The sequence below is a fragment of the Oncorhynchus mykiss genome, chromosome 6 (assembly GCF_057628025.1).
Source record: "Oncorhynchus mykiss isolate SJ-2025 chromosome 6, ASM5762802v1, whole genome shotgun sequence".
In the NCBI taxonomy this organism is placed as follows: domain Eukaryota; kingdom Metazoa; phylum Chordata; class Actinopteri; order Salmoniformes; family Salmonidae; genus Oncorhynchus; species Oncorhynchus mykiss.
This window is the reverse complement of record NC_143027.1, coordinates 21,800,706-21,826,301: the sequence shown is the minus strand read 5'-3', so window position 1 is coordinate 21,826,301 and position 25,596 is coordinate 21,800,706. Positions and strand designations below refer to the sequence as shown.

The following is a 25,596-nucleotide window of genomic DNA, read 5'->3' as shown; positions in this document are numbered from 1 at the left end:
AGTGTTATGCCACCTAAAAATAGGCCAGTTTGTTTGCTCTGACATTCAACTTACTTGAGGTCATTCCTAATTAATGGCTTCTTTATACCCTGGTGCAGTGGTGTAAATACTTAAGTAAAAATACTTTGAAGTACTACTTAAGTAGTTGTTTTGGGTATCTGTAATTTACTATTTCACTATTTATATTTTTGACAACTTTTACTTTACTACATTCCTAAAGAAAACAATGTACTTTTTACTCCATACATTTATCCTAACACCCAAAAGTACTCATTACATTTTGCATGGCTAGCAGGACAGGAAAATGGTCCAATTCACGCACTTATCAAGGGAACATCCCTGATCATTCCTTCTGCCTCTGATCTGGCGGACTAACTAAACACAAATGCTTTGTTTGTAAATTATGTCTGAGTGTTGGAGTGTCCCCCATAAAAAAAAAAAAATCTAAAATGTGCCTTTTTGTTTGCTTAATAATCAATTTGAAATGATTTATACTTTTACTTTTTACTTCTGATACTAAAGTATAATTTTGCAATTACATTTACTTTTGACACATAAGTACATTTAAAACCAAATACTTTGAGACTTTCACTCAAGTAGTATTTTACTGGGTGACTTTCACTTTTACATGAGTCATTTTCTATTAAGGCATCTTTACTTTTACTCAAGTATGACAATTGGGTACGTTTTCCACCACTGCCCTGGTGAATTGAATCAAAACAGGACCTTTACAATCGGAAAAAATAACAAATAAAATCTATACAATAATGAACACGCCGCAGAAAGAGGCCTTTCCCTGATTGGAGATGATCTGGGGTTCATAACTTGTTCATGTAGTACTTTCTGCTTTTAAAACCTTGCCTTTTACAGAGAGAATTTAAGTAAAAAAAGGGCATCAGACAGGTTCGGTTCAGCCAGTTCTTTCCTCAACCCAGCTTTGTTACAGTGAGAGTCCGTGCTTAATAAGTACTGTTACTATGAGGCCCTCATAGGAGGAGCACCTGGCAGAGCAGCAGGAAACCTCTCCTGGGCGTCTACTCCACTAGCAGTAGCACAGCTAGCCTAACCTCCTGCACCAACACTAGACTTCACATCCTCTGCTACATTACAAACCACTGACTGCTGCTGCAGTCATAATTAGGCCAAGGACAGAGAGCGGAAATGAGTGCAGCTGGAGAGTCGAGGGGGTACCATCAACTATTCCATAAACAAACTGACTGAACCATAGCCCTAGCCCTATGATGTGATCTAACCCCAGAGCCCCTTCTTTCAGTTGTCATGGCGAATGTATATATTTGGGCTGCTGGACGGACAGGAGCCACGGTTGTGACAGAGCTCCCAAAATATGTGGAACCAAGTTTATCTTTTGTAGACGATTTTATCATAATAAAAACACATTTTAACTATGTTTTAAAGTGAAATATTTAGAGGTTGGCAATGGCAACTGATCAAAACAGCCAAATTGGGAATTTCCTCGATGACTCTACAGTGACACCTGGTGCCCTCTCATATCCATGATGGTGGTGGACTCCATTTAAACCCTGTGGTGAGAAGCACCTCCAATCCTGATATGCAAGGCTACCATGAAGCTGACTAATGTCAAATAATCAAATACTGAATCATGACATAACTGAATAAGAATTGTTGATTGTTGAACAAGGATTAGGCAGTATAAATCATGTAAGTTAACATACACTGAGTGGACAAAACATTAAATTAAGAACACCTTCCTAATATTGAGTTACACCCCCGCTTTTGCCCTCAGAACAGCCTCACTTCGTCGGGGCATGGACTCTACAACGTGTCAAAAGCGTTTCACAGGTATGCTGGCCCATATTGACTCCAATGCTTCCCTCAGTTGTGTCAAGTTGGCTGGATGTCCTTTGGGTGGTGGACCATTCTTGATACACAAAACTGTTGAGTTCTTGACACAAACCGCTGCACCTAGGACCTACTACCATACCCCGTTCAAAGGCACTTAAATCTTTTATCTTGCCCATTCACCCTCTGAATGACACACATACACAATCCCTTTCTATATTGTCTCAAGGCTTAACAATCATTCTTTAACCTGCCTCATTCCCTTCATTTACACGGATTGAAGTGGATTTAACAAATGACATCAATAAGGGATCATAGATTCCACCTGGATTCACCTGGCCAGTCTATGTCATGGAAAGAGCAAGTGTCCTTAATGTTTTGTACACTTAGTGTTTATTGTTACGTTACCATGTTAGGCTATACTTGACATTAAAAAAAAGCAAGCCACCAGATGTATTTATCTAAAGCATAAGGATAGCTCTGGATTAAATATATGAATGTTCACAGGCATGATGAGTACATTTACTCCTGGATCTTAGTCCTGGATCGTTCAGTGTCCGTCTCTTCATATTCAAGGTTAACCATCTCCGTAGGTATCGGAGTTGAAGCTAGAGGGTGGAGGGGATGGCTGGGACCCTGAAGACCTGTGCCCTTTGTCCTAAGAGCTCCTACCTGGCCTCTCTAGGGATCCTAGACCTCCTTCAGCATCTCTCTCTGGACATAAGCCAAATTCATTATCCTCTCCTTGACAGTCTGTAGAATCACATGGAGATTAGGAAAATGATCTGAGAATATATTGCATATATGGACACTTCTGATGTACAAATGTACATACATTTTAAAAAGTAGCAGATGAATGACGATACAATAACAAATATAAACGTTAAAAACTGAGAACCATCCTATAAGGTATTGATATACTCACCACTGTAGTTTGAAGTTGTGTCCTGAAGGTACATCATGGAGTTCTGAGGAGCGATGGTGCCCTTGTTGCCTGGATCCACATCACTTAGGTAATCTCCATCTAGGAGCTTAAAGAACATGTCAGATCAGTTTCAAATGCAGGGACAAAGTTTGGCTTTGATTGGTTCACACTGAGTGTGTTGACTAGCTTTGAGAGATGTAGAGTCGGACAATTACTTGGTGCAAGGGGTTTTGACAGCTGAGGTTGGATCTGCTACAGAACTTGAAGGAACTGTTTGACACCAATGAGTTAAGGCACTTGGATATGGAGGCCAGTGGACCACCACCATGGCCACACCACATCCCATCCACACATTCCAGGCAGCGCCACACAGCTGGACCTGCAATGCACACACATCTTCCTCAACAACATTCTTTGCAATCTTTCTCTCTATTGGCATCACACCAAAAAACATATACAAGTTTGTTACAAATGAGCAGTTCTTTGATCACCTTGATCCATTCGATGCCAAATCTACAAATCTGTAAGTCTCTTTGTGACAGCATGACACAGCGTCCTGGCTTGCATACAATATGCAGCCTAGAGCTCCAGTGTGTTACCTTTGGACAGTGGGCTCCTTGGGTCATGATGGAGCATGGCCTTTGGGATGGGGTAGAAACCAAAGCCTACTATCTGGCTGACAGTCATGTCCTCTGGGGGAAATGGCTTCTCTCTGTCACAGTTGGGTGGAAGGTTGTGCTTCCTCCACAGATAGGTCTGTCTTCTCAGACTATCCCAGTCAATGCCACCCCCACCAGTCTAGAGTAAGAGCCATGAAGACAGAAGAAAAAGGAAATAGAGCTAAAAAAAAAAAAAAATCAACCAAAACAACAACATGGGTTGCCAGATTTACCTTATTCAAGTGTAACACTCTACAAAAATATATATATATATTCGACTAAACTAGCGGTTCCTCGCTTCATTTCCACCCACCAACAGAACATTACAATAGACAGGTGTTGTCTACAATAAGTAGCATACATCTCAGACAGTGTATTTGGCAATAATTCAGTTAAGTTTAAACTCTTCATTTATTTATCAACAGCTGAGCAGGAATTTGTTCCATTCTTCCTGGACTAAAGATTGGCTGTTCGAGGAAGTACGTGACTACTGACCACTCCCTACACGAGATGCTGAAAACAGAAAATAAACAGTTATAAAATCAGGCAGAAAAGCTGAGTGTAATAGGAGCTATCGGGGCCTGCATCTCCAGAACCAATGCCCAGTCTCACTCTCCCGTGACTCTCCCTCACTGTGGAGCCAAAGCAGGGTTTTCCCCCTCTCTCAACCACTCAGCAAGCCTGATGAGTATGGATTGAAAGGCAGCAACATGCTTCATGGCTGTTGGTTACATGTAAATTAAACAGCACTGGAGCCAGGCCTTTTAATGATCAGACAGACCAGTCATACTCAGAGCAGAGAATCATTATGTAAAAAGAGAATGCCCATGGGACAGTAGTATGATAGTATGTGTGACCTTGCTGTCCAGTTTGTACTTGTATGTTGAGAGGTCCTGCTGGGTGTGTCTTCTCAGTACCCTCTCCCTGACACTGTGGAACACCACAGGTTTGTTCCTGAGGAGGAAAGCACTGGGGATCCTGGGTGCTGGGGGAGGGTGTGGGCTGGTATGAGCCTGGGTCTGGGCCTCTTCCTCCTCCCTCTTGGGGTCAGTGTCTGTGTCAGGCTTGGCCTGGGCAAGGTCTGTTGGGTGGACAGTTTGCTGTGCCACTGGGGAGCTCAACCCATGCTCACTTCTCGGCTTTGACGTCAATGTTGTCAGCTGGAACGGCACCCTCTTCCGCACATTCTTGGAATCTTGGACTTGAATTCTTGGATTTCTGTTCTATAATATACAAGAAAGACTAGTAAATGTAACTGGTTAACGAAATAGACCTATTCTTTAACACTAATGTAATACAAAGACAAATAACCTGCCACATACAATTTATGAAAGCCGTGTAAATATGGTACTCACAATTTTTGAGGTTTTTAAGGACGGAAGGCAAATGAGCTCCTTGACAGGTACATAGGGAGATTTAGGCCTGTGATCAAAAAAGGCAATTTGCATATCTGCCAAGTTTAACGCCTAAAAAGGTAATAGGCCTACAACATAAAAAGTACAGCACAAGGTGACTGAGTATGATGAAAAATAAAGATACAATCAACATCAAATACAATAAATCAAGTGACCTGTTTCGGGCTTGGCACTGCGGGATGTGATGGGGATTGGGTACCCACATCACTAGGGAGCCAGAGCCCCATGATGCACTGGAACAGCTGGCCAACTGATTGATCTGAGCTGTGCTGAGCTGCAATAATACCCACAACAAACATTACACTGGATCAGCTATACTTCGATCAATATTACTCACCATGGAAAAGTATAGCCTACAAAAACTCCATCTTTGGTTTTCAACAAAGGGTGTAAGACAAAGTCAGTAAGCCTTGCGTCTGACTTTAGGCCTACTGTCTCTGTGTAACTGTGACGAACCTTTACTTCCTTGTGTTGTTTATTACGAGGAATCTGGTCAACAGAGTTTAACCCTGGAACGTGAAGGTCTGCACTGCAAAGAAGAATTAGAGAGTAGGACGACCCCTATGCAAATCCATTGTTTAAACTTCAACTATAAATGATAACTCTGTTCTCTGTTTCAGTATACTGAATGGCAATATACTATATTGACTTATTAGGCTATTACTAACCTTGTGTTATGCTCCCGCTGCTGGACTTGTGACTGGCTGGAGAGAAGAGTTAGAGAGGCATCTGTGGCAAAATTCTCCTTGCTACGCGTCTTGTAAAGCAGCTTCCCTTTAGGGGTCTTTTGGCCCTCAGTCCACTCCGATACATTAACCACACTAAGGGTTGGAAACTCTTCCACTGAACAGCAAGAACAGCACTGTTAATCCACTTTGACATATGGTCCATATGAGACAGCAGCTGCTCAATGCATTTTGCAGTACTGCTGTGTGTGTTTGAAAGAGAGGAGAGAAAATGAATTGCAATACATGACTGCCTACCATCTACAGGGGCTCTGCCCCCATCTGATATTATTTGCTTTATGTAGTGTGGGACGCCTTTGGCAATGCGCTGCTCCGACTCCCAGCAGCAAGGATGAGCGCACGTCGCCCAGAAACAGTGGGCCTCATCCAAAACCTCACTGGCAAGGCTGCCCATGGACTACACCTGAGTGAGAGAATGCAATCATGTAGCTTGTCCTGTAGTACATATACTGTTAGCCATCTAATGTCCATACTAGCATACCACTTAGAATGCATTCCCAATAATAGCTAGCTACATTGGTTCAATCTATGTATCCAATGAGCTATTGTGAATATTAGAACAGAGCCGCTAACATTTTTGGAGAAGCACCTGGCCTTGTGATCTGTCTGTTTCTCGTCAATTGGAAAGAAACTACTTTTTTTTAAAGAAACTTAGTGTACTAGTAGTTAGCTAGCCAGCCAGCCATTTCTACAGTAACGTTAACTCTGCAATACTTATTGAGCAGAACCCCCAATCCGAGTGCAACGCATACGTACCTCGTGTAGGGCAACCTAGATAACGGAATGGAATAACTATGCTAGGCTAATTTAGCCAAATAAAAATAAACGTCGCTAGTCAACAACTCAGCTAGCTAGCTACCCAGGAAGAGCCAACTGTCAGAACTTGCGTTGCCAAGCAACGGCGAGACACTTCCATACTAAGTCTCCACCTGCTCGTCAGTTTTTACACCAACACCAATCCTCTGTTGGAGGATGCTCTGCATAGCCTTTCATACCCATTACTCATTTTAGGTATACTTTATTATATGGTGTTATGGTAAATGTGTCAACACCAAATTATGATCCAGTTTTGTCGATGTATTTTTAAACGTTTTAATTGCAGTAAGTATGCTATAATCTAGCAGTATCAGCATTCATTGATTGCAGGTCGTTGGTTTGATTATGGATGTCATTGTGGAAATACAAGAAAAAAATTCAAGAAAGAATATGTGGACATCTTTTTTATATGTTTTTTTATTTTCTGGAATGAATCTCAGCAAACATTTTTAAAAATGAGATGTTCTTGAAGCATCAAGCCCTCATTATTAATACACAACAAGCAAACAGACATCTTAAATCAAATCAGATAAATGAACATCAAGCTACAGTAGTTAAAATACCCTAGACCATCTTTTTAATCTCGAAGACCCAATGAAAACAACAAATTACAGGGCTAATGGATGGATTGACTTTGATTGCATGGGGGGGATTTCTGGTGGATTTCATCAGACTTAATTGATCAAAGGTGGCTTTCATGCAACAGCAATCAGGGCAGCCCTACAGATCTCAACATGGCACACAGATCTTTAACCGCAGTGTTCAGGGCAGTCTGACAGGACATCCTTCTCACGCACATTGTTCAGAGTTCCCTTATCTCAGACAGAGACTGAGTTCACTACATGTTCATCCAGGTATAGTCTCTTCTAGTGCAGTGGAAATCATCTCTCTAGAGGATGGCCTTCAAGACTCATAAGACTTATCACTTCAGTTGTTGCTCAGCCCAGCCAGTCAAGATCTTCATCCTCTTCATCGCCAAACAGAGGGGCTGGGGGAGGTCGCCCCTTCAAGCTCTTAGAAAACATGGGGAAAGTATATCAAATGTGAGTTGTGTTCTGTAATCCTATGCTGACCAACCACAAAAAACGTATGAGACTGTTCGGAAATGAAGTAATTCAGAACAAGTTCCTGTCATAGACATTCAACAGCAGAGGAACCTGCCACTGAATTATATCTTGAAACCAGCTTTATGTTACCTGATGTACTATTCAGTAGGCCATGTAACAGACAAACTTTACTGACAAACAAGGGGAACAGAAGCAGTGTGTATAAATCTGAGAGAACTGGTGTGGCTCTACTGATCCTTCCTCACCAGCTCATCCTCCTCCTCCTCAGTGGGTGGTGGTGGGGGTTTGGTTGGGGCTGTGCTCTGGAAAAATGGCTCCTTTCCATTTTCCTCTCCTACTCCCTCAGTCAGACTGAGAGAATAGAACACACAAATGAGAATGGACATAGAGTAGAGCAAGGAGGGAGAGCAGGGGGGAGATAGAAGGCAGAGAGAGGTGCAGGAATTCATGCATATTAGCAAGGGACAACAGACTTATTATGAACATAGATAAGACTCAGTTGAATGAGACTGGGTTGTGTAGTTCACTGGTCTCTCTAGAAAACTCACCTTACTTTCCCAGGACTGTCATGCAGAGGGCTTGGTGGAGGTGGGGGCTGGGTTGGAGGACCTGTGGCTTTGGGGCTAGTTATTTCCAGTTCACCCACGGGACCCTCAATAGTCACACTCACTTTCTTCACCTCTGGGGTAATTACATCACCTTCTAACTGACATTCCTGTCCCATCTCAGAGGGCAGATTCTCCTCAGGGTTTATGTCAGTGGGTTCCGAAGCCTCGGTGGTGTTCTCTCCCAGTGGCTCGGGAGATGTTGGTCGTGGCTGGGTTGAGTGTGATTGCTGCTCTGGTTCTGTGTGGATGTCTGACGCTAGTTCCACCTTAGTTGGCTTCTCGGTCTCTGGTTCTGCCTCCAGACGAGCCCTCTCCTGCACATCTCTGGGGTCTCCCTCCCTCTGCCCAACGGCCTCACTAGGCTGCTCTGACTCTACCCACTGCTCCTCCTCTTCCTCTCCATTCACATGGACATCCTGTGGTGGTCTCTCCTCTCGAAGCTTCACATCACTGACCTCCACCACCTCTTCCTCTTCACTCAGTTGGGACGAAGGTCCCTCAGTAACGTTGAGCAGTTGCAACGTAACACTCTGAAGGGTCAAACACCAACATTAATTCACCCAAATCCCTTTCAGTCCATCTCCATTGTGAATAACACAGTAAGATATAACAGTCTCGATAATTGTAAAGCAGAGATGCAGTACCTTTATGGTGTTGACGATTATACTGAGCACAGCGCTGCCTGTGTAGGTCTCATGTAGGTCAAACTCCCCTCTCAGAGAGTGGAACACTCCGTTCATCACACGCTTCACCTGCCAGGGCACACAGGGCTACGGTCAAACCATGAAGTACAGGTAAGACAGACACTCAGCTGTGAAACATGTCTGTGTCCCTCTCACCTCCCCTGCAGTGTCCTCTTGGCCCATTTGCTCTGCCAGCCTCCTTTCCAGCTCAGCCACTCGCCCCTCAAGCTTCTGTTTCATAGCTGATGACTGCTCCTGCAGGCCTGAATACTGAAAGAGAAAAGGAGAGAAAGAATGTGGGTGTGTGAGAAAGAGGACTTCATTATGATATGGAGAGAGTTAGCTGCTAATGCTAGACTAACATGTAAACACATCAGTACCTTTTCTTGTAGGACCTGCAGCTTCTCGTCCTGTACCTGCTGCTGTAGCAGGCCCTGCTCCTCTGAGTCCCTGGACTGCTTCAGAGCTGAGAACTGTTAGAATGCATTAGAGCCACTAAACTCTCACAGATTAAGCTACACAAATCATTTCCCAGCCTTACAACAATGGAATTCCAAGTTCTATAACAACAGTAACAAATCCCCCTTAGCCACACAATATAAAAGTATGTATTAACTCAGGAGTCCAAATGGGCGTCAGGAGAGAGAAAGCTTTGTATACGGTATAATATGGGTTAGGCTGTTGACCTTTTCCTGTAGCTGGGTCAGTCTCTGCTCCAGTGTGTCCCTTTGCTCTACCAGTTCGGACATCTGACGCCCCTGCTGCTCCTTGGCTGAGGCCAACGCCTGCTCACACTTCCCCTTCCACTCCTCCTCCAGCTCCGCTTGCAGCTGAGCTAGCTGGAACACACACGCACAGTCAGCCGCACACGCACAATTACTCTTCACCCTCTCCCCATAGACATATTATTATACCCTGTCCAGTACCTGTTCTGAGGCCGCCTGGCCAGTGCTGGTCCTGGCCTTGCGGAGCTGTGTCTTTAGACTGTCCATGTCCTGCTGGCTGCTCCTCCTCAGCTCCTCCATCTCCTCATCACACCGCTGCCTCTCCGCCTGCCACTTCCTCTTCCTGTCTGACAGCGTCTAAGAGAAGAAAGATGAAGCTACCCTTAGACACCGATCTAATTTCAGTTTTAGGTCTTTTTCCCACACTATTGGTGAAGGTTATGGTATAGGAGTGAAGAGAACTGAGATCTGTAAGCTGATCCTAGATCTGTGCCTTTGGGCAATTTCTAGCGGAGATGTAAGCGTTGTAAGTACATGGTTACGATTTCTGGGCCTTTCTTTCACACTGCCTGATATAGAGGTCCTGGATGGCAGGGAGCTCAGCCCCAGTAATGTACTGGGCTGTCCCCACCACCCTCTATAGCGCCAGGCAATTGAGTGCAGTGCGGTTGCCATACCAAGCAGTGATGCAGCCAGTCAAGATGCTCTCAAGGGTGCAGCTGTAGAACCTTTGAGAATTTGAGGGCCCATGCCAAACCTTTTCAACCTCCCGAGGGGGAAGAGGCGCTGTGCGCGTGGACCATTTTAAGTCCTTAGTGATTTGGACATAGAGAAAATTGACCCGCTCCACTACAGCCCCGTCGATGTGGCTGAGGGCGTGCCCGCCATCCCATTTCCTGTAGTCCACGATCAGCTCCTTGGTCTTACTGACATTGAGGGAGAGGTTGTTGTCCCGGCACCACAGTGCCAGGTCAGTGATCTCCTCCCTGTAGGCTGTCTTATTGTTGCCAGTGACCTACCACCGTTGGGTCATCAGAAAATGGAGTGTGGAGTGCAATTGAGACTCCGTCGTCTATGCATCTGTTGGGGCGGTATGCAAGTTGGAGTGTGTCTAGGATGATGGAGTTGATGTGTGCCATAACCTGCCTTTCCTAGCACTTCATGAAGATGCCTGCCAACTGATCTGCGCACATTCTGAGAACACGCCCTGGAATACCATCACGCCCAGCGCCCTTGCGAGAAAACAGCCCACAGACACTGTGCCATACTCACTCGTTCCAGACTTTCTTTGTCAATCTTCAGGTCCTGCAACTCCTCCTCCATGTTGTTTACTCTGAGCTCCATCTCTTTGCGTTTCTGCTTCTCTGTACGGTACTGGGCCTGGCCTCGCTCTGACGTCTCCTTTAGCTCTACTCACACCAACATAAACACACTCTCACTGACACCTTTCTAACCAATTTAAAATAAAAACATTGTGTTTTTAGCACATAATTATGTAAGAGTAGTGCAAACCTTCCAGTTGGGTCTCTAAGGAGGAGATGCGTGTGCAGTGTGTGTCACTGTCCTGCAGGGCAGAGGTCAGTTTGCTCTGCAGCTCTGCAGCCCTCTGCTGGTGAGACGTGGCCTCCTGCTGCAGCTGGGACACCCGCGCTGTACACGTAGCCAGCTCCTCTGTCAGACGCACCTGAGCGACAGAGAGAAGTACTGTTAGTCAGCGGTGTTGTCGGTCTATACAATACACAGTCCAAAGGCAGGCTGTGTCCCAATAACCTAAACTAACTTATTTCCTTCATGATCACTAATCTGACTGGAAATAAATCAAGATGTTGGGAACTGTCAGTGTCCAGTCATTTATCCAATGGTCATGAAGGAAAGGCGACGAGGAAAGGAGCCCATCTCAGAGTTTTGGGACACAGCCATAGACAGTGCGAGTGGACAGTGGTGATGGTGATTGGCTGGACGTGATGAGTGAGAGACAGAGTTAACATGGAGCCTGACAGCATGATCCTGTGGGAAGAAGATGACTGGTGAATTATGATGACTGATGAGGAGGAAAGGGCTGAAGAAAAAAAAAGAAAAGTCAGCAAAAAGGGGGACGGGAAGGAGGATGAGTGGAGGAAGGTAGAGCTAACAGGCTCACCTGGCCCAAGCACAGGTCCTGAGGCCGTGCATGCTGGAAAGAGAGAGCAGTCACTACTAAAGGTCCTGAGAGGAACACAGCAGGACAAATAGCCAGGAGCTGCAGCAGTCATTCTGTTAGTCTAGTCCCCAGACAAAAACAACACTAATATCCCTAAAGCCATGTTAGATACAGTAATAGAGCCGTTAAGTCACGTGAGAATAATGAGCCCTGACTGTGAGAGTATAAGAGAAGGTTAGTTCCTCCTTGCAGTCTGATGACAGTATATACAGAAGAAGTACGGTAGGGTGGTGGTACTGTGATCTACCTTGTCCTGCTCAGCCTGCAGCACCCGGACCTGGTTGTGTTCACTGGAGGACTTCAGGGAATCATTCCTCTGCTCCATCAGCAGGTTACTCTGCTCCATGTATCTGGACAACAACAAAAGAGACAAGCCTGGCTGGACACGCAGAGAAAATCAACAGCTGTGTCTGAAATTGGTATGTGAATATGGTGCCATTTTAGATCCCCCAATGTTAACTTCCGCATCAATGTCTGTGTCTTACCTCTGGTTCTGGTTGATGAGCTCCCCAATCTTGTGGTTCTGCTCCTCTACACGTGAGCTCTTCTCATAGACATCCTTCTTTAAAGATTCATTTTCCTGTACAGTAAATATAGTGAGATACAGTGAGAGAAAAAAAACATGTAGACATTTTACTAAAGTGTTATTAGGGAATTAAATCCCTAACACCCCCCCCCCAACCAGACTATACCTGAATGATTCTTTGGATGTTGTGCATAATCATGGATGTTTCCATATTAACACTGGGCATAGCCAATGAGTGGCCTCCTTGCCTCTGAAGGTCGTCAACCTGTCAAATTGATGAGAAGTGAAAATCTGATGTCATACTGGAGGTGGAAATGTCTGACACAGAAAGAGAAATAATAATAATATTGCTGACCTTTGACGCCAACTGGTCCACTTTATCGGCCACTTTGCCGACAGCCAATCGGATCTCAGTGTTGTGCTGCCGAGCTTCAGTCATGAGGAAGGAAGTGACCTCTCCAGTGCCTCCCATGTATGGCACTGTCTGGGTGGGGTAAATCTGGCCCATTTGTTGAAGTTGAGAGGGAGCCATAGAGGACTGTGGGTAGGCATAAGGCTATGAAAAAACATAACAGACTGATTCAATGACGCAACAGAGAATGGAGGAAGATTCGTTAGAAAGGAGGTTAGCCTTTAAGTCAGCTCTGCAGTCAATACAAAATAGCATGGAAATTAGTTTAAATGTTTGACAGTTGAATGATGAAAATGACATTTGTCATTCTCACCTGAAAGGCATGGGCGGAGCCTGGCATCACAGGCTGCGGAGCAGCAGTTGTCATAGCGACAGGCATCAAGGCAGAGGGTGGTGCCCCATGAGGGTAGGAAAGCACTGTAGGAAAAATACACATTATGTACAAACTGAGAAATTACACCCAGGGCATCAACAAACATTGACACACTGAAAAGAAAGTTTTATAGCAAATCAGTCTAAATGAGTCTTAAACTGATATTAGACAATTTATTGGCCAGCTAAACATGGAGAGTGATGACCCCAGCAGAGGTTGTGGGAGAGCACACCTTGCACTGGAGCTTGGGGGGCAGGGGAGATCTGCACAGGAGAGGGAGCAGCAGGACGCTCCTTCAGTCTGGACACACTGGGGTCCTGAAGGAAAACACTGGTTATATCTAGCATCATTATATCAGCTCATATTCTGTAGGTGCAGCGATGTGAAAATACAATCCCTTGGACCCTCCATTTCACCTCCATTTCAGAGTCACTGGAGTCTGGCTGAGAGGAGGGCCCTGCCATGAAGGGCAACATGGGCTGGCCCATCTTGGCCATGCGAGAGATCAGCTTGGCTTTGGTGGCATCTGGATTCTGGAGCCATGGGAAGATTAAGGAGTAGGTTATACCTCATCAGCCTGATAGGGCTTGGGTTACAAACAAGTCAGCTTTGAACATGTTATATTAAAGTCTAATGTTACTCAGAAGAGAAAGCACTCACTGTCAACTGTTCACTGATGGAATTCGACTTTGCCCGAAGTAGTGGTTCCCTGAAAACGAGAGGGTGAAAACAATGAAAGAAGGAAAAAGACAAGAAATGAGCTGGGAGATATGGTTATGAGTGTTCAGGAAAGCCTGTACTCTTACCCTGGTCTCCCGGGGCTTGTAGAAGGGGGCTGAGCGGGCCCTGCTGGGAGGTCCGGGCCCAAGTTTTCCATACTGGGGGCAGGTGAGGGGGCAGCAGAGTCCCGAGACCCAGCACTGGCACGGTCAGACACACTGTCCTTTGCCAACTTCAACTGAGGACACAATAGAAGAGCATGAGGAGACAAAGAAACTCATCAAATGTGACTTTTGGCTTAATGTTATCGGACAGTCCCATTTGAGAGATGCTGGACATCCTACCCGTCGTAGCTCTGCCTCAAAGATAAGTGTGCAGTCTGCTGGGACACAGTTGGCCACTCCTTGGGAGCCGTCTCCCAGACTGGGGGGTATCACCACGAGACGCCGGCCTGACTTCCTCATACCCAGCATGCCCTCCTCCCAGCCCTGGCAATTAGAAAGGAGAGCGAGGAAGCTGTAAGTTCCACATGTCCCTACTATTCTTCTTGAGAACAGAAGCTGCGCCTATACAACCCAAATGATTCACCCATAGGACATCAATGACTCACCTTCATCACTTTTCCAGCGCCAAGTTTCAGTCGTAGTAGCTTGTCTTTGTTCAGGTTGGAGTCAAACACCTGAAACAATAGTTGAATATTACAAGACCACTGCTGTACCACTACATCCCAGGGCAAAGAGGACATACAGCAATGTGCAAAACACTGGTCTCTAATGGCACAATAAACAAAGCGATATCTTACCTGTCCGATGGCATGGTTTTGCAGGAGCCATCCTGTGTATGCCACCTCCAGGGAGTCTCCATTCTCAACACCCTGCCCCTCCCCTAGTGTCAGGTCCTGCACCACCACCATATCTAAGGAGGGGGCGCTGTTCACTTTTGCCAAACACACCTAAATCAAAGACAAGTTGCCAATTCAATCACTTTTATATCAGTATTAAATTAATCAAACTCAGAGTCCATCTGCTGTCCTTCACCTCTTTACAAAAGTCCACGGCAGCTTTGTCTGTGTCAAACATCAGGGACCAGTTCTGACGCTGGTCGTCATAAAAAGTGCAGTAGTTGCTGGGCTGAACCTGCAGAAGACAATGGGAAAGAGTAAGAGCTGAGATTCTTTAAGTGAAGCCAACTGGCTCGCTCCTCACTTGCTCAGATTCTTCTGACACAAACTCACTGTGAAGACGAACCCAACATGAATCGTGGCCGCAGTCACTTGTTTCTGTTGACTGGCGTACAGCAAGAGTTTGTACTATGAAAAAACAGACAGGGAACTTTTACGTCATTGTTAGCAAACGTGCATGATGATGAGCATGTTCAAAGAGACAGAAATCATTAACATTTATTCACATTTTAGAAAATAAAAGCACATCTCTGCTCACACCTCTTTGGTTGTGTGGTTACCCAGGACTGCAGCTCCAAGCTTTCCTTGTTTCTGATACTGTCCATTAAGACTAAACAAAAAGATGCACCATCAATTATGGAGTAAGTCATGAACTCAAAACAAATGAATGGGTCTCGTCACAGGACCAACAGGGCGGCATTTCAAGTCATTTGTACAGTTTAAAGATACTCACTATTTGAAAGCATGGATAGCTGTAGCCAATAATACTGCAGGAGCACCAGGAGGGCCAGTGGGTTTCTGGGCAGGAGGTCCTGGAAATTAAAACATGCTCTATTGTCAGTAAACACATCTCAGTTTCACCTGATCATGTTAACCTAACTTTGGTCATATTTCCTTCCATTGCTAAAATTGTTTTTACCTGGATTCAAGGTCTTCCTAGGCTGTTTAGGGGCTGTATATTGGAAGGATTCATTCCCCTGACTAGGTGCTTGGTCCAGTCCAAAAAGTGATGCCAGCTTTGCCCTGAAATAACACAGCAGGGATCATCATCTATATTCAGCCGCAAGCTGATCTTTTTCTTGGGCGGATGGTCTAGGAGGCGGAGCATACAGTGCATTCAGACCCCTTCACTTTTTCAAAAAAAAAAAATGACATTACAACCTTATCCTAAAATGTATCAAAATAGATGTTCCTCAATCTACACAGAATACAGTGTAATGACAAAGCGAACAGGTTTAGAAATGTTTGCATATGTATAAAAATATATATATATATAATTTCTTTAGTTTTTTAAAAATGTATTTACAAACATATTCACACCCTTTGCTAAGAGACTCGAAATTGAACTCAGGTGCATCCTGTTTCCATTGATCATCCTTAAGATGTTTCTACAGCTTGGAGTCCACCTGTGGTAAACTCAATTGATTGGACATGATTTGGAAAGACACACACGTCTATATAAGTTGACAGTGCATGTCAGAGCAAAAACCAAGCCATGAGGTAGAAGGAATTGTCTGTAGAGCTCCGAGACAGGATTGTGTCAAGGCACAGATCTGGGGAAGGATACCAAAACATTTCTACAGCATTGAAGGTCCCCAAGAACACAGTGGCCTCCATTCTTAAATAGAAGAAATTTGGAACCACCAAGACTCTTCCAACTATCTCTGCAGCACTCCACCAATCAGGCCTTTATGGTAGAGTGGACAGACGGAAGCCACTCCTCAGTAAAAGGCACATGACAGCCTGCTTGGAGTTTTCCAAATGGCACCTAAGGAACTCTCAGACCACGAGAAAAAAGATTCTCTGGTATGGTGAAACCAAGACTGAACTCTTTGGCTTGAATGCCAAGCGTCATGTCTCGAGGAAACCAGGCACCGCTCATCACCTGGCCAATAACATCCCTACATTGAAGCATGGTGGTGGCAGCATTATACTGTGGGAATGTTTTTCAGCGGCAATGACTGGGAGACTAGTCAATATCAAGGGGAAGTTGAACAGAGCAAAATAAAGAGAGATCCTTGATGAAAACCTGTTCACCTTCCAACAGGACAACAACCCTAAGCACACAGCCAAGACAATGCAGGAGTGGCTTTGGGAAAAGTCTCTGAATGTCCTTGAGTGGCCCAGCCTGAGCTCGGCCTTGAACCTGATCGAACATCTCTGGAGAGACCTGAACATAGCTGTGCAGCGACGCTCCCCATCCAACTTGACAGAGCTTGAGATGATCTGCAGAGAAGAATGGGAGAAACTCCCCAAATACAGGTGTAACCAAGCTTGTAGCGTCATACCCAGAAGACTTGAGGCTGTAAACGCTGTCAAAGGTGCTTCAACAAAGTACTGAGTAAAGGGTCTGAAAATGTGATAAATGTGACATTAGTTGTCTATAAATTTGCAAAAATGTAATTATGGGGTATTGTGTGTCGATGGATTTGTGGATTTTTTTAAAATTCATTTTAGAATAAGTCTGGCTGTAAAGTCACAAAATGTGGAACAATTGAAGGGGTCTGAATGCTTTCCGCATGTACTGTAATTACAACTCATTTGTAGACTGCAAATTGACCACAAGAAGCCCAAACCATTTCTAACCTTGCTTACATTTGTATAGAATCACATCTCTCTACAATGTGTGGGAATACTTTGAAACAGATTTCCAAAAGTAAAATCACTTGGAGCTGATTTGCAGTCTCATGTCCAACAAGTAAAAAATAAAATTAACACTCAAAACTTGGGGTACCAAATTATTATCATCATTATTATTATTATTATTATTATTTTTAAATCACCCGCAGGCTGCGAGATGGGGAACCCGGACATAGAGCAAGTGTTATTTGGGTTATTTCTGTAAGCCCATAATCTGCAGAAGCCCTATTAGTGTACCGTAATGAGGTAGGTCTACTACACTCTCCTAAGTCAAATTCAAAACAGATAAACACATATGTTCTATAGAGACAAAAAAAACAGCTCATTGGATAAAAAGCAAACGCTATTCTGTCAATTCAGTTGTTGCCGTTTCATTGTCAACAATTTTCTTGCTTACCGTTCCTGATTTCAGCTGACAACAAATTGAAGTGAAAAATGTATTTATATTGAGCACAGAGAACAAAAGCCCCATGCCCGGTTTATACAGCCACCACACACTGTATATCAAGACCCATGCCCACACAACAGAGAAAAGCTGCTCTTATGAGCCCTTTCATCTGAAAAAGACTGAGGATTTCCAAATCCCAAAGCAACTGCATCCAACAAGTGAAAATGTAAAAATGACTTGTTCATGTTAATAAGTCAAGTAGCCCATTTCCTCATTTAACAGTTTGTTGAATCAAAGATGACGAAAACAACCTACATTCACAGTTGTGTGTTATCACAGCAGCTCTTACTACGATATAATAAATCGTACACACTAGAATAGCTTACATCATCAGGTATTGCACCATCATCTCTAACGATATGTTGCCATAACTGAAGCGTAAATACATCACAACAACATTTACATGCTTTCCAGCAGAAGAACCATATCACAAATTCAAACCATGACCTTCCTCAACTTCCACAGACAGACCACAAGCGGCAAATTAATGCTTTGTTCATTATCGAGATGAAAAACATCAGGTTTCATTTTAATGTTTCCCTCCAGAGCAGGGCCATACTGACCCTTGGATCTCCCTCCAAAGGTAGTCATTATCCCTCAGAGCAGAAGACATGGTAGGCACCTTGAGGTCGGGGTCTTTGTTGCTGACGACTGGTGGTGAAGAGTAGCCCGTTTAGCCACTTGTAAGAGACAGGCATGGGCCACAGACAGGCATGGGCCACCCAACAACACACTAAGTTTCAGTGTTGCCACTCTTAGCAATGCCCTCCTCTCCTTTCCCCAATGTCTTGCTCATCAATGCAGTCACACCACCATGGCAGATTTGACACCATATCACTGGAAGAGCTGTGGTGCTCTGGCTACGTCTGCAGTCCAGTTTGCTGAGCTGATGTGAAGGAGCAGGCAGCCCTCGCCCTACTGGCCCTAACTAGCAGCATGTGAGAGGAATTAGGAGCCACAACCCTAGCCTCCCCCTCCTCCACTGCTCCTGGCCCAGACAAGCTTTATTCCTCCAAATCATATTATCTGAGTGAACAATTGCCCCACTAACCAGGAAATGTTAGAGAGCAAAACAACATGCCCTAGTTGGCAGTTAGCCTGCATTGTTCAAGTGATTGAATAGATATGAACTTCAGATGAGACATAGCAGACCTATTAAGAGGTACCAAACCTCTTGAACTGAAATCGGGCTCACAGCCAAATGGAAAAACATATTGGGGTGAAATCAAACTACCCAAAACATAGGATATAGCAAATACCGTGACCTGCAACTGAACCAGTTGCAAGAGACACCTACTGTACATGCAAATCCAATGCATTACTGTCTCTGGGTGAGAGTTGGAGGACAAAGCCTGTCTCAGAACACAGGGCTCTAACTGGGGATGCGCGAAGTGTAAGGCGAGGTTACGCTTTCCTTCGATTTATATTGTGCAAGGTACTAGCTCTAGCTAGACTAACTCAAATCCGTAAAATCAGATCGTATTGGTCACATACACATGATTAGCAGATGTTATTGCGAGTGTAGCGAAATGCTTGTGCTTCTAGTTCCGACAGTGCAGCAATATCAACAAGTAATCTAACAATGTACCAGACTGTGTGTGAATGGGCTTGACTACATCAAATTGTTGTAGTGAATTCAGGGGGTAGTTGGCTACAGTGTCAATCAAAATGATTTCGCAGCTAGCCATTTTCAATAGCATCGGTGCAGTTGTCGTCAGTGGGTGCAGTAACTAGCTAGCTAGCTCCTTGAAAATTATAGCTCAGCCTACTTCAATTCAGGAAGTGTCTAAAAAAGCAAACAAGCAAGATATCTTAGCTTCCATTAGCTACAAAATAAGCACAGCTTCATGTCAAAGAAAAATGGTTTAGCTAGATTGGTATTAGCCAGTTAGCCTGAAAGAAAGCAAACTCACCCTCCAGTAGGCGACAGAAAATCTCCATCCTCGTCATCAGCGGCAAACATTTTGAATGTATTTTCTTTCGTGTAGCAATAATACTTCTCAAATATTATGATTTTCTTGGGTTGATAAATATAATACTTATTGAGAAATAACGCTAGGACACCAACTAATCTCTCTTCCTGTTTCTTATGATCATCAGCTGACATATCACCTGATCCATGGTACTGTGAATTGTTCTGCTCCGGGGTAATGGCCTTATTGGAGGAGGTGCCAAGATGGCAGCTTGAACAGACCCTTTTTTTTTTACCGAGCTCCGTACCAAACTTCAGAAAGATTGTGAAAAAAACAAGTTTACAGTCATTACTATTTTTATTTGTTCAAGATATAAGACTTTTACTGTTACTTGAATAATAATTGGATTATTTATTTCGGCATGTCTATACAAAGTCGTGACAAAAAAAGAAAGGAAGAAGTTAGCCGTTCTATTGCTAATCAACAAGAAAGAAACGTGCTTATGGACAACTGCCATAACTACGCTTGGCCTATGGATAATATCATGCTTTCGAATGCTGTTGAAGATGACGAATTCCCCTCTTTACCGGTTACTCCGTGCAAACCTCCACCCTCCAAAAAACACAACATGAACTCTGACATAGTGGCCACCCTCTCCTTACTCATCAACCCCAGGTCTGACGCCATTGAGAAAAGGTTGGCACGAACACCATGGTTATCGAAGGCTTGAAAAAGACTGGAGTTTGCATGTGGTGAAATCAAGGATGTGAAAACGAGAGTGGCATAAGTTGAAAAAAGTGTGGAAAATAATAACAATGTCTACCATAGACGTCTCACTGATCCGAAACAATGAACAAGAAGATGGAACCTGAGACTACGGCTTGCCAGATGTGGAGAATGAAGATGTGCGAGGAGAGGCTATCCGCATCTGCAGAGAATAACAAAGTTGGTGATACCATCGACGTTGTGCATCGCCTCGGCAAGAAGCAACAGCAAAAACGATTCAAGACCAAGGGGTATCATCCTCTTCACTGCCAGATTCTAGAGGGATTCTGTCTGGAAAGCTGCTAGGAAGAACGCCTTCCTACAGAGCCATGGTATGCGTTTCGCCGAGCATCTCAGCCCGGGGGACAGAGAAAGAAGGAACAAGTTGTGGCCAACGATCAAGATAGCACGAAATGAGGGAAAGGATGCTTACTTCGTCGGAGGACGAGGGTTCATCAACGGTTCAGAAATCCATATTCCTCCCTAAAATCTCACCAGAAGGAACAGGTTGATGGTTTCAGCCATGGTATTCTCATTTTCCTTATGTTGTTTACCTAACAAGCATCGGGTGGCTATTTTTCAGGAATACTCAGGTACTTCAATTTATTAGTTTGTTCTTGTATGACCGGAAGTCCTATTTTGTTTACAAACTTACGAAGAAGATTGAAAGCTGTATTTATTTTTTGTGTATACAATAACTAAGATACTGTTTTAAAAGGCATACAGGTCTGCTCTGACTTTACACGGTTATTGTTCTATTTAGTTATTAATACTAATTCCCCCCCCCCCAAAAAAAGGTCTTAGGAACATGTATATGAAAACATGTTTTATTCCTTTTTTTATGTTCAGTTTTCATATGCACATAAAATAGTAGGTACCCTTTTATTTAAATCATTAATTTGTATTTGATTTCTCAGAATAGTCTCTCTTACTACAATAACCCTTGGTTTGGTTTTGAACATCATTTTCAGTTGAGTTGAATTTCAAAGCCCGATAATGTCTAGCTCAAAGTTTATGCAATGAGCTATTTTCTCTTTAAATTGACTTAAATGGTGCAGATCTCAGTTCCTTATCATTTATGTTCACTGCTCCTACGTCTTTGACTCATCCTACTACAGTTTATACTTTTATATAATCTTTGTTGTTTTGTCTTTGTCTATAGTTTCTCTTAATGCTAGGTGGTTACGAAACAGTGTGAAGCGTAAGGCCTTCTTTTTATTTGCTAAGCAATTTTGAACAGATTTTTGCTTTTTTTAAGAGTCTCACTCAATTTCGGCTGATGCCAACTTCTGGAGGTCACAGTGGGGCAACGATATTTGGCTTTCCCATGGATCTGAACGCTCCGCTGGTGTCACTACAATGAAAAATACCTTTGGTGGTAATATTCTACACTCGGAATGTGAACCCTTTGGTCACTTTATTTGTCTTGTGATCAGTTACAATGACATTACACTCATTACTGTAAACTTCTACGGGTACAACACCAAACATGAGAATGATGAGTTACTTGAATCTATAGAGAAACATATATTTAATTGGTTATCTAAATTTCCCAATTTGTTATTATTGATAGGAGGGGACTTTAACATTACTTATAGATAATTCAACTGATAGATGGCCCCCAGGTAGGCCAACCAATCAGAATTTGGGTTTAATACTTTTTATGGAAAAGTTTGATCTTACTGATATATGGAGAGAGAGGTTTCCGGCCGACAGATCATTCACTTGGAGTAACAAAACAGGTTCAAGACAATCCAGAATAGATTTTTGGCTTATATCCAAATGTATTGATAGTGAGTGTGTTACTACAAATATTTGTACTACTCCCCTCACAGACCATAGGGCCATTTACATTGATATCAAAATATTTACCCCTGATATTAACCTTGGTAGAGCATCCTACTAGAAGCTAAATAGCTCATTATTAAATAATGATATAGTTCAATTTGAGGTTAATGATCTGCTCTCACACTTTTGGGAAAAGGCTTGTGAAGAAAAATATTATTGCAAGAACTGGGAGCTCTTTAAATTGGAGGTGTCCAAATACCTTAGAAAATATGGTAGTAATCTTGCTAAGACCAGAAGAGCTGAGGAGGAAAAGGTGATCATTAAGATAACTTCCCTTTCTCAGAGGTCCCCAGCAGACCTATCGGGGGAGGAGAAGATGGAACTCATTGAGTTCCAAAATAAGCTGGATAATATATATATAAATTAAAAGCAGAAGGAGCCTTTATTAGATCTAGGAAAAAATGGAGGAGGGAGAACAGAATTCATCCTACTTCTTTAGACTTGAGAAATTTCACTCTAAAAATAACACTATCCAGAAGTTAAACATTGATGGTGTTATTACAGATGACCAAAAAGTAATCGCTAAATACTGTAGCAATTTTTACAGAAAATTGTATAGCTCTACGTACTGTCAGGAATCCACAGATATGTGTTTTAACTCACTGAATAATGTTCACTCTATCAGTGATATATAATCTAAACAGTGTGATGAACCCATCAAAGTTGAAGAGAATATAGAGTCTATCAAACATCTAAAGAACAATAAATCACCAGGTGTTGATGGAATTACATCAGAATTTTACAAATTATTTTCTGAAGTAGCTCCCTTCCTATTTGAAGTCTTTTTAGAGAGTATTAAAAACAATGTTCTCCCTCCTACAATGAGTCAGGGGTTAATAACACTGATACCTAAGCCTAAAAAATAAGTGCTGTTCATCGATAACTGGCGTCCAATTTGTCTTCTTAATAATGACTATAAGATATTAGCCTTACTACTTGCAAAAATAATTAACAAAGTCCTGGATGCAATCATTGATGAAACACAGTCTGGCTTCATGAGGAACAGACATATTTCTAACAATGTCAAACTAGTATTAGACTTATCAAATGTTATTTGTCACATACACACGATTAGCAGATGTTAATGCGAGTGTAGCGAAATGCTTGTGCTTCTAGTTCCAACAGTGCAGTAATAACCAACGAGTAATCTAACCTAACAATTCCACAACTACTACCTTATACACACAAGTGTAAAGGGATAAAGAATATGTACATAAAGATATATGAATGAGTGATGGTACAGAATGGCATAGGCAAGATGCAGTAGATGGTATCGAGTATAGTATATACATATGAGATGAGTAATGTAGGGTATATAAACATAAAGTGGCATAGTTTAAAGTGGCTAGTGATACATGTATTACATAAAGATGGCAAGATGCAGCAGTTTAAATGAGTACAGTATATACATATGAGATGAGTAATGTAGGGTATGTAAACATTATATTAAGTGGCATTGTTTAAAGTGGCTAGTGATACATTTTTACATCCATTTCCATCAATTCCGATTATTAAAGTGGCTGGAGTTGAGTCGGAATGTTGGCAGCAGCCACTCCATGTTAGTGGTGACTGTTTAACAGTCTGATGGCCTTGAGATAGAAGCTGCTCGGTCCCTGCTTTGATGCACCTGTACTGATCTCGCCTTCTGGATGATAGCGGGGTGAACAGGCAGTGGCTCGGGTGGTTGTTGTCCTTGATGATCTTTATGGCCTTCCTGTGACATTGGGTGGTGTAGGTGTCCTGGAGGGCAGGTAGTTTGCCCCCGGTGATGCGTTGTGCAGACCTCACTACCCTCTGGAGAGCCTTACGGTTGTGGGCAGAGCAGTTGCCGTACCAGGCGGTAATACAGCCCGACAGGATGCTCTCGATTGTGCATCTGTAGAAGTTTGTGAGTGCTTTTGGTAAATAGCCAAATTTCTTCAGCCTCCTGAGGTTGAAGTGGCGCTGCTGCGTCTTCTTCACAACGCTGTCTGTGTGGGTGGACCAATTCAGTTTGGCTGTGATGTGTACGCCGAGGAACTTAAAACTTACTACCCTCTCCACTACTGTCCTGTCGATGTGGATAGTGGGGTGCTCCCTCTGCTGTTTCCTGAAGTCCACAATCATCTCCTTTGTTTTGTTGACGTTGAGTGTGAGGATATTTTCCTGACACCACACTCCAAGGGCCCTCACCTCCTCCCTGTAGGCTGTCTCGTCGTTGTTGGTAATCAAGCCTACCGCTGTAGTGTCGTCCGCAAACTTGATGATTGAGTTGGAGGCGTGCATGGCCACGCAGTCTTGGGTGAACAGGGAGTACAGGAAAGGGCTCAGAACACACCCTTGTGGGGCCCAAGTGTTGAGGATCAGCGGGGTGGAGATGTTGTTACCTACCCTCACCACCTGGGGGCGGCCCATCAGGAAGTCCAGTACCCAGTTGCACAGGGCAAGGTCGAGACCCAGGGTCTAGAGCTTGATGACGAGTTTAGAGGGTACTATGGTGTTAAATGCTGAGCTATAGTCGATGAACAGCATTCTCACATAGGTATTCCTCTTGTCCAGATGGGTTAGGGCAGTGTGGTTGCGATTCTGTCGTCTGTGGACCTATTGGGGCGGTAAGCAAATTGGAGTGGGTCTAGGGTGTCAGGTAGGGGACATACTTGACTACTCAGACCTAATAACTGAGGATAGCTTCATATTATTTTTAGATTTTTTTATAAAGCATTTGACACAGTAGAGCATCAGTTTATCTTCCACTCCCTGGAGAGACTTGGCTTTGGGGATTTTTTCTGTAAGGCCATTAAGACTCTATGCAAATGGTAACAGCTCAATCAAATTGAAATATGGCACCTCACCTAGATTTGAGTTAAAGAGAGGAATTAGGCAAGGTTGTCCTATCTCCGTACCTGTTTTTATTAATCACCCAACTTCTTGCAAATTCTTTAAATAATAGTCCTGTACAAGGTATTTCCACAGCTGGTAAATAAATTATTATAAGCCAGCCTGCTGACGATACTACACTTTTTCTGAAAGACGCTAACCAAATTCCCATATCGATCAATGTGATACAATCCTTTTCCAAAGCGTCAGGTCTATATCTTAACATTAATAAATGTGAACTCATAGCTGTCAAAGATTGTATGACACCTTCATATTATGGTATTCCAGTAAAAGAAGAACTTACATATTTAGGCATAACCATTACAAAGGATCAGAAGTCTAGAGGCTTACTAAATTTTAACCCTCTCATAAAAAAAACCCAGAAGAAGCTAAATCAATGGCTACAGAGGGACTTATCTTTAAAAGGTAGAGTCCTAATAACCAAGGCTGAAGGTATCTCTAGACTAACATATGGTGCTCTATCTTTATATCTTGACAGTTAAATAAGCAAGGAGATAGACCAGATGCT

The 25,596-nt window shown here is 43.3% G+C and overlaps 2 protein-coding genes across 17 annotated transcripts; both read right to left on the bottom strand.

The window, feature by feature from the left end:
• Positions 1-2,197: 2,197 nt before the first annotated feature.
• Positions 2,198-6,535, bottom strand: LOC110525481 (uncharacterized). Its single transcript, XM_021605614.3, has 11 exons — positions 6,323-6,535; positions 5,804-5,969; positions 5,489-5,663; positions 5,277-5,349; positions 4,976-5,094; positions 4,761-4,827; positions 4,263-4,628; positions 3,346-3,544; positions 2,962-3,125; positions 2,747-2,852; positions 2,198-2,574 (listed from the first exon to the last, which is right to left on the bottom strand). The coding sequence occupies exons 2-11, from the start codon at positions 5,958-5,960 to the stop codon at positions 2,480-2,482; spliced, it is 1,521 nt and encodes a 506-aa protein (XP_021461289.1). The 5' UTR covers positions 5,961-5,969; positions 6,323-6,535; the 3' UTR covers positions 2,198-2,479.
• Positions 6,536-6,646: 111 nt separating this feature from the next.
• fkbp15b (FKBP prolyl isomerase family member 15b) lies at positions 6,647-24,823 on the bottom strand. Of its 16 annotated transcripts, none has more exons than XM_090237222.1 (29): positions 20,797-24,823; positions 15,517-15,620; positions 15,331-15,409; positions 15,138-15,207; positions 14,931-15,005; positions 14,734-14,832; positions 14,499-14,648; positions 14,307-14,375; positions 14,041-14,184; positions 13,783-13,934; positions 13,637-13,685; positions 13,393-13,509; positions 13,209-13,293; positions 12,917-13,020; positions 12,547-12,747; positions 12,358-12,456; positions 12,151-12,245; positions 11,913-12,015; positions 11,606-11,638; positions 10,978-11,149; positions 10,738-10,874; positions 9,667-9,822; positions 9,427-9,579; positions 9,121-9,213; positions 8,897-9,010; positions 8,702-8,809; positions 7,998-8,587; positions 7,695-7,800; positions 6,772-7,395 (listed from the first exon to the last, which is right to left on the bottom strand). In XM_090237222.1, exons 1-29 carry the CDS (start codon positions 20,817-20,819, stop codon positions 7,321-7,323), a joined length of 3,555 nt encoding a protein of 1,184 aa, XP_090093348.1. In that variant the 5' UTR covers positions 20,820-24,823; the 3' UTR covers positions 6,772-7,320. The 16 variants fall into 16 exon arrangements, 15 of the variants coding, with proteins under 15 accessions (XP_090093351.1, XP_090093345.1, XP_090093357.1 ...); XM_090237217.1 differs by having other exon boundaries at positions 19,599-21,098; XM_090237218.1 differs by having other exon boundaries at positions 12,547-12,729; positions 19,599-21,098.
• Positions 24,824-25,596: the final 773 nt, after the last annotated feature.

Excerpts from the sequence above, each read along its gene's own strand:
- LOC110525481 (XM_021605614.3), bottom strand. The coding sequence starts at position 5,960 with ATGGGCAGCCTTGCCAGTGAGGTTTTGGATGAGGCCCACTGTTTCTGG. Across the intron at positions 5,350-5,488 it reads CAGCGGGAGCATAACACAAG|TGCAGACCTTCACGTTCCAG; the intron begins GTTAGTAATAGC and ends TCTTCTTTGCAG. Across the intron at positions 4,629-4,760 it reads CCTTAAAAACCTCAAAAATT|AACAGAAATCCAAGAATTCA; the intron begins GTGAGTACCATA and ends TGTATATTATAG.
- fkbp15b (XM_090237217.1), bottom strand. The coding sequence starts at position 19,792 with ATGTCAGCTGATGATCATAAGAAACAGGAAGAGAGATTAGTTGGTGTC. Across the intron at positions 12,748-12,916 it reads GCTCCGCCCATGCCTTTCAG|CCTTATGCCTACCCACAGTC; the intron begins GTGAGAATGACA and ends GTTTTTTCATAG. Across the intron at positions 7,396-7,694 it reads AGGAGGAGGAGGATGAGCTG|AGCTTGAAGGGGCGACCTCC; the intron begins GTGAGGAAGGAT and ends ATGTTTTCTAAG.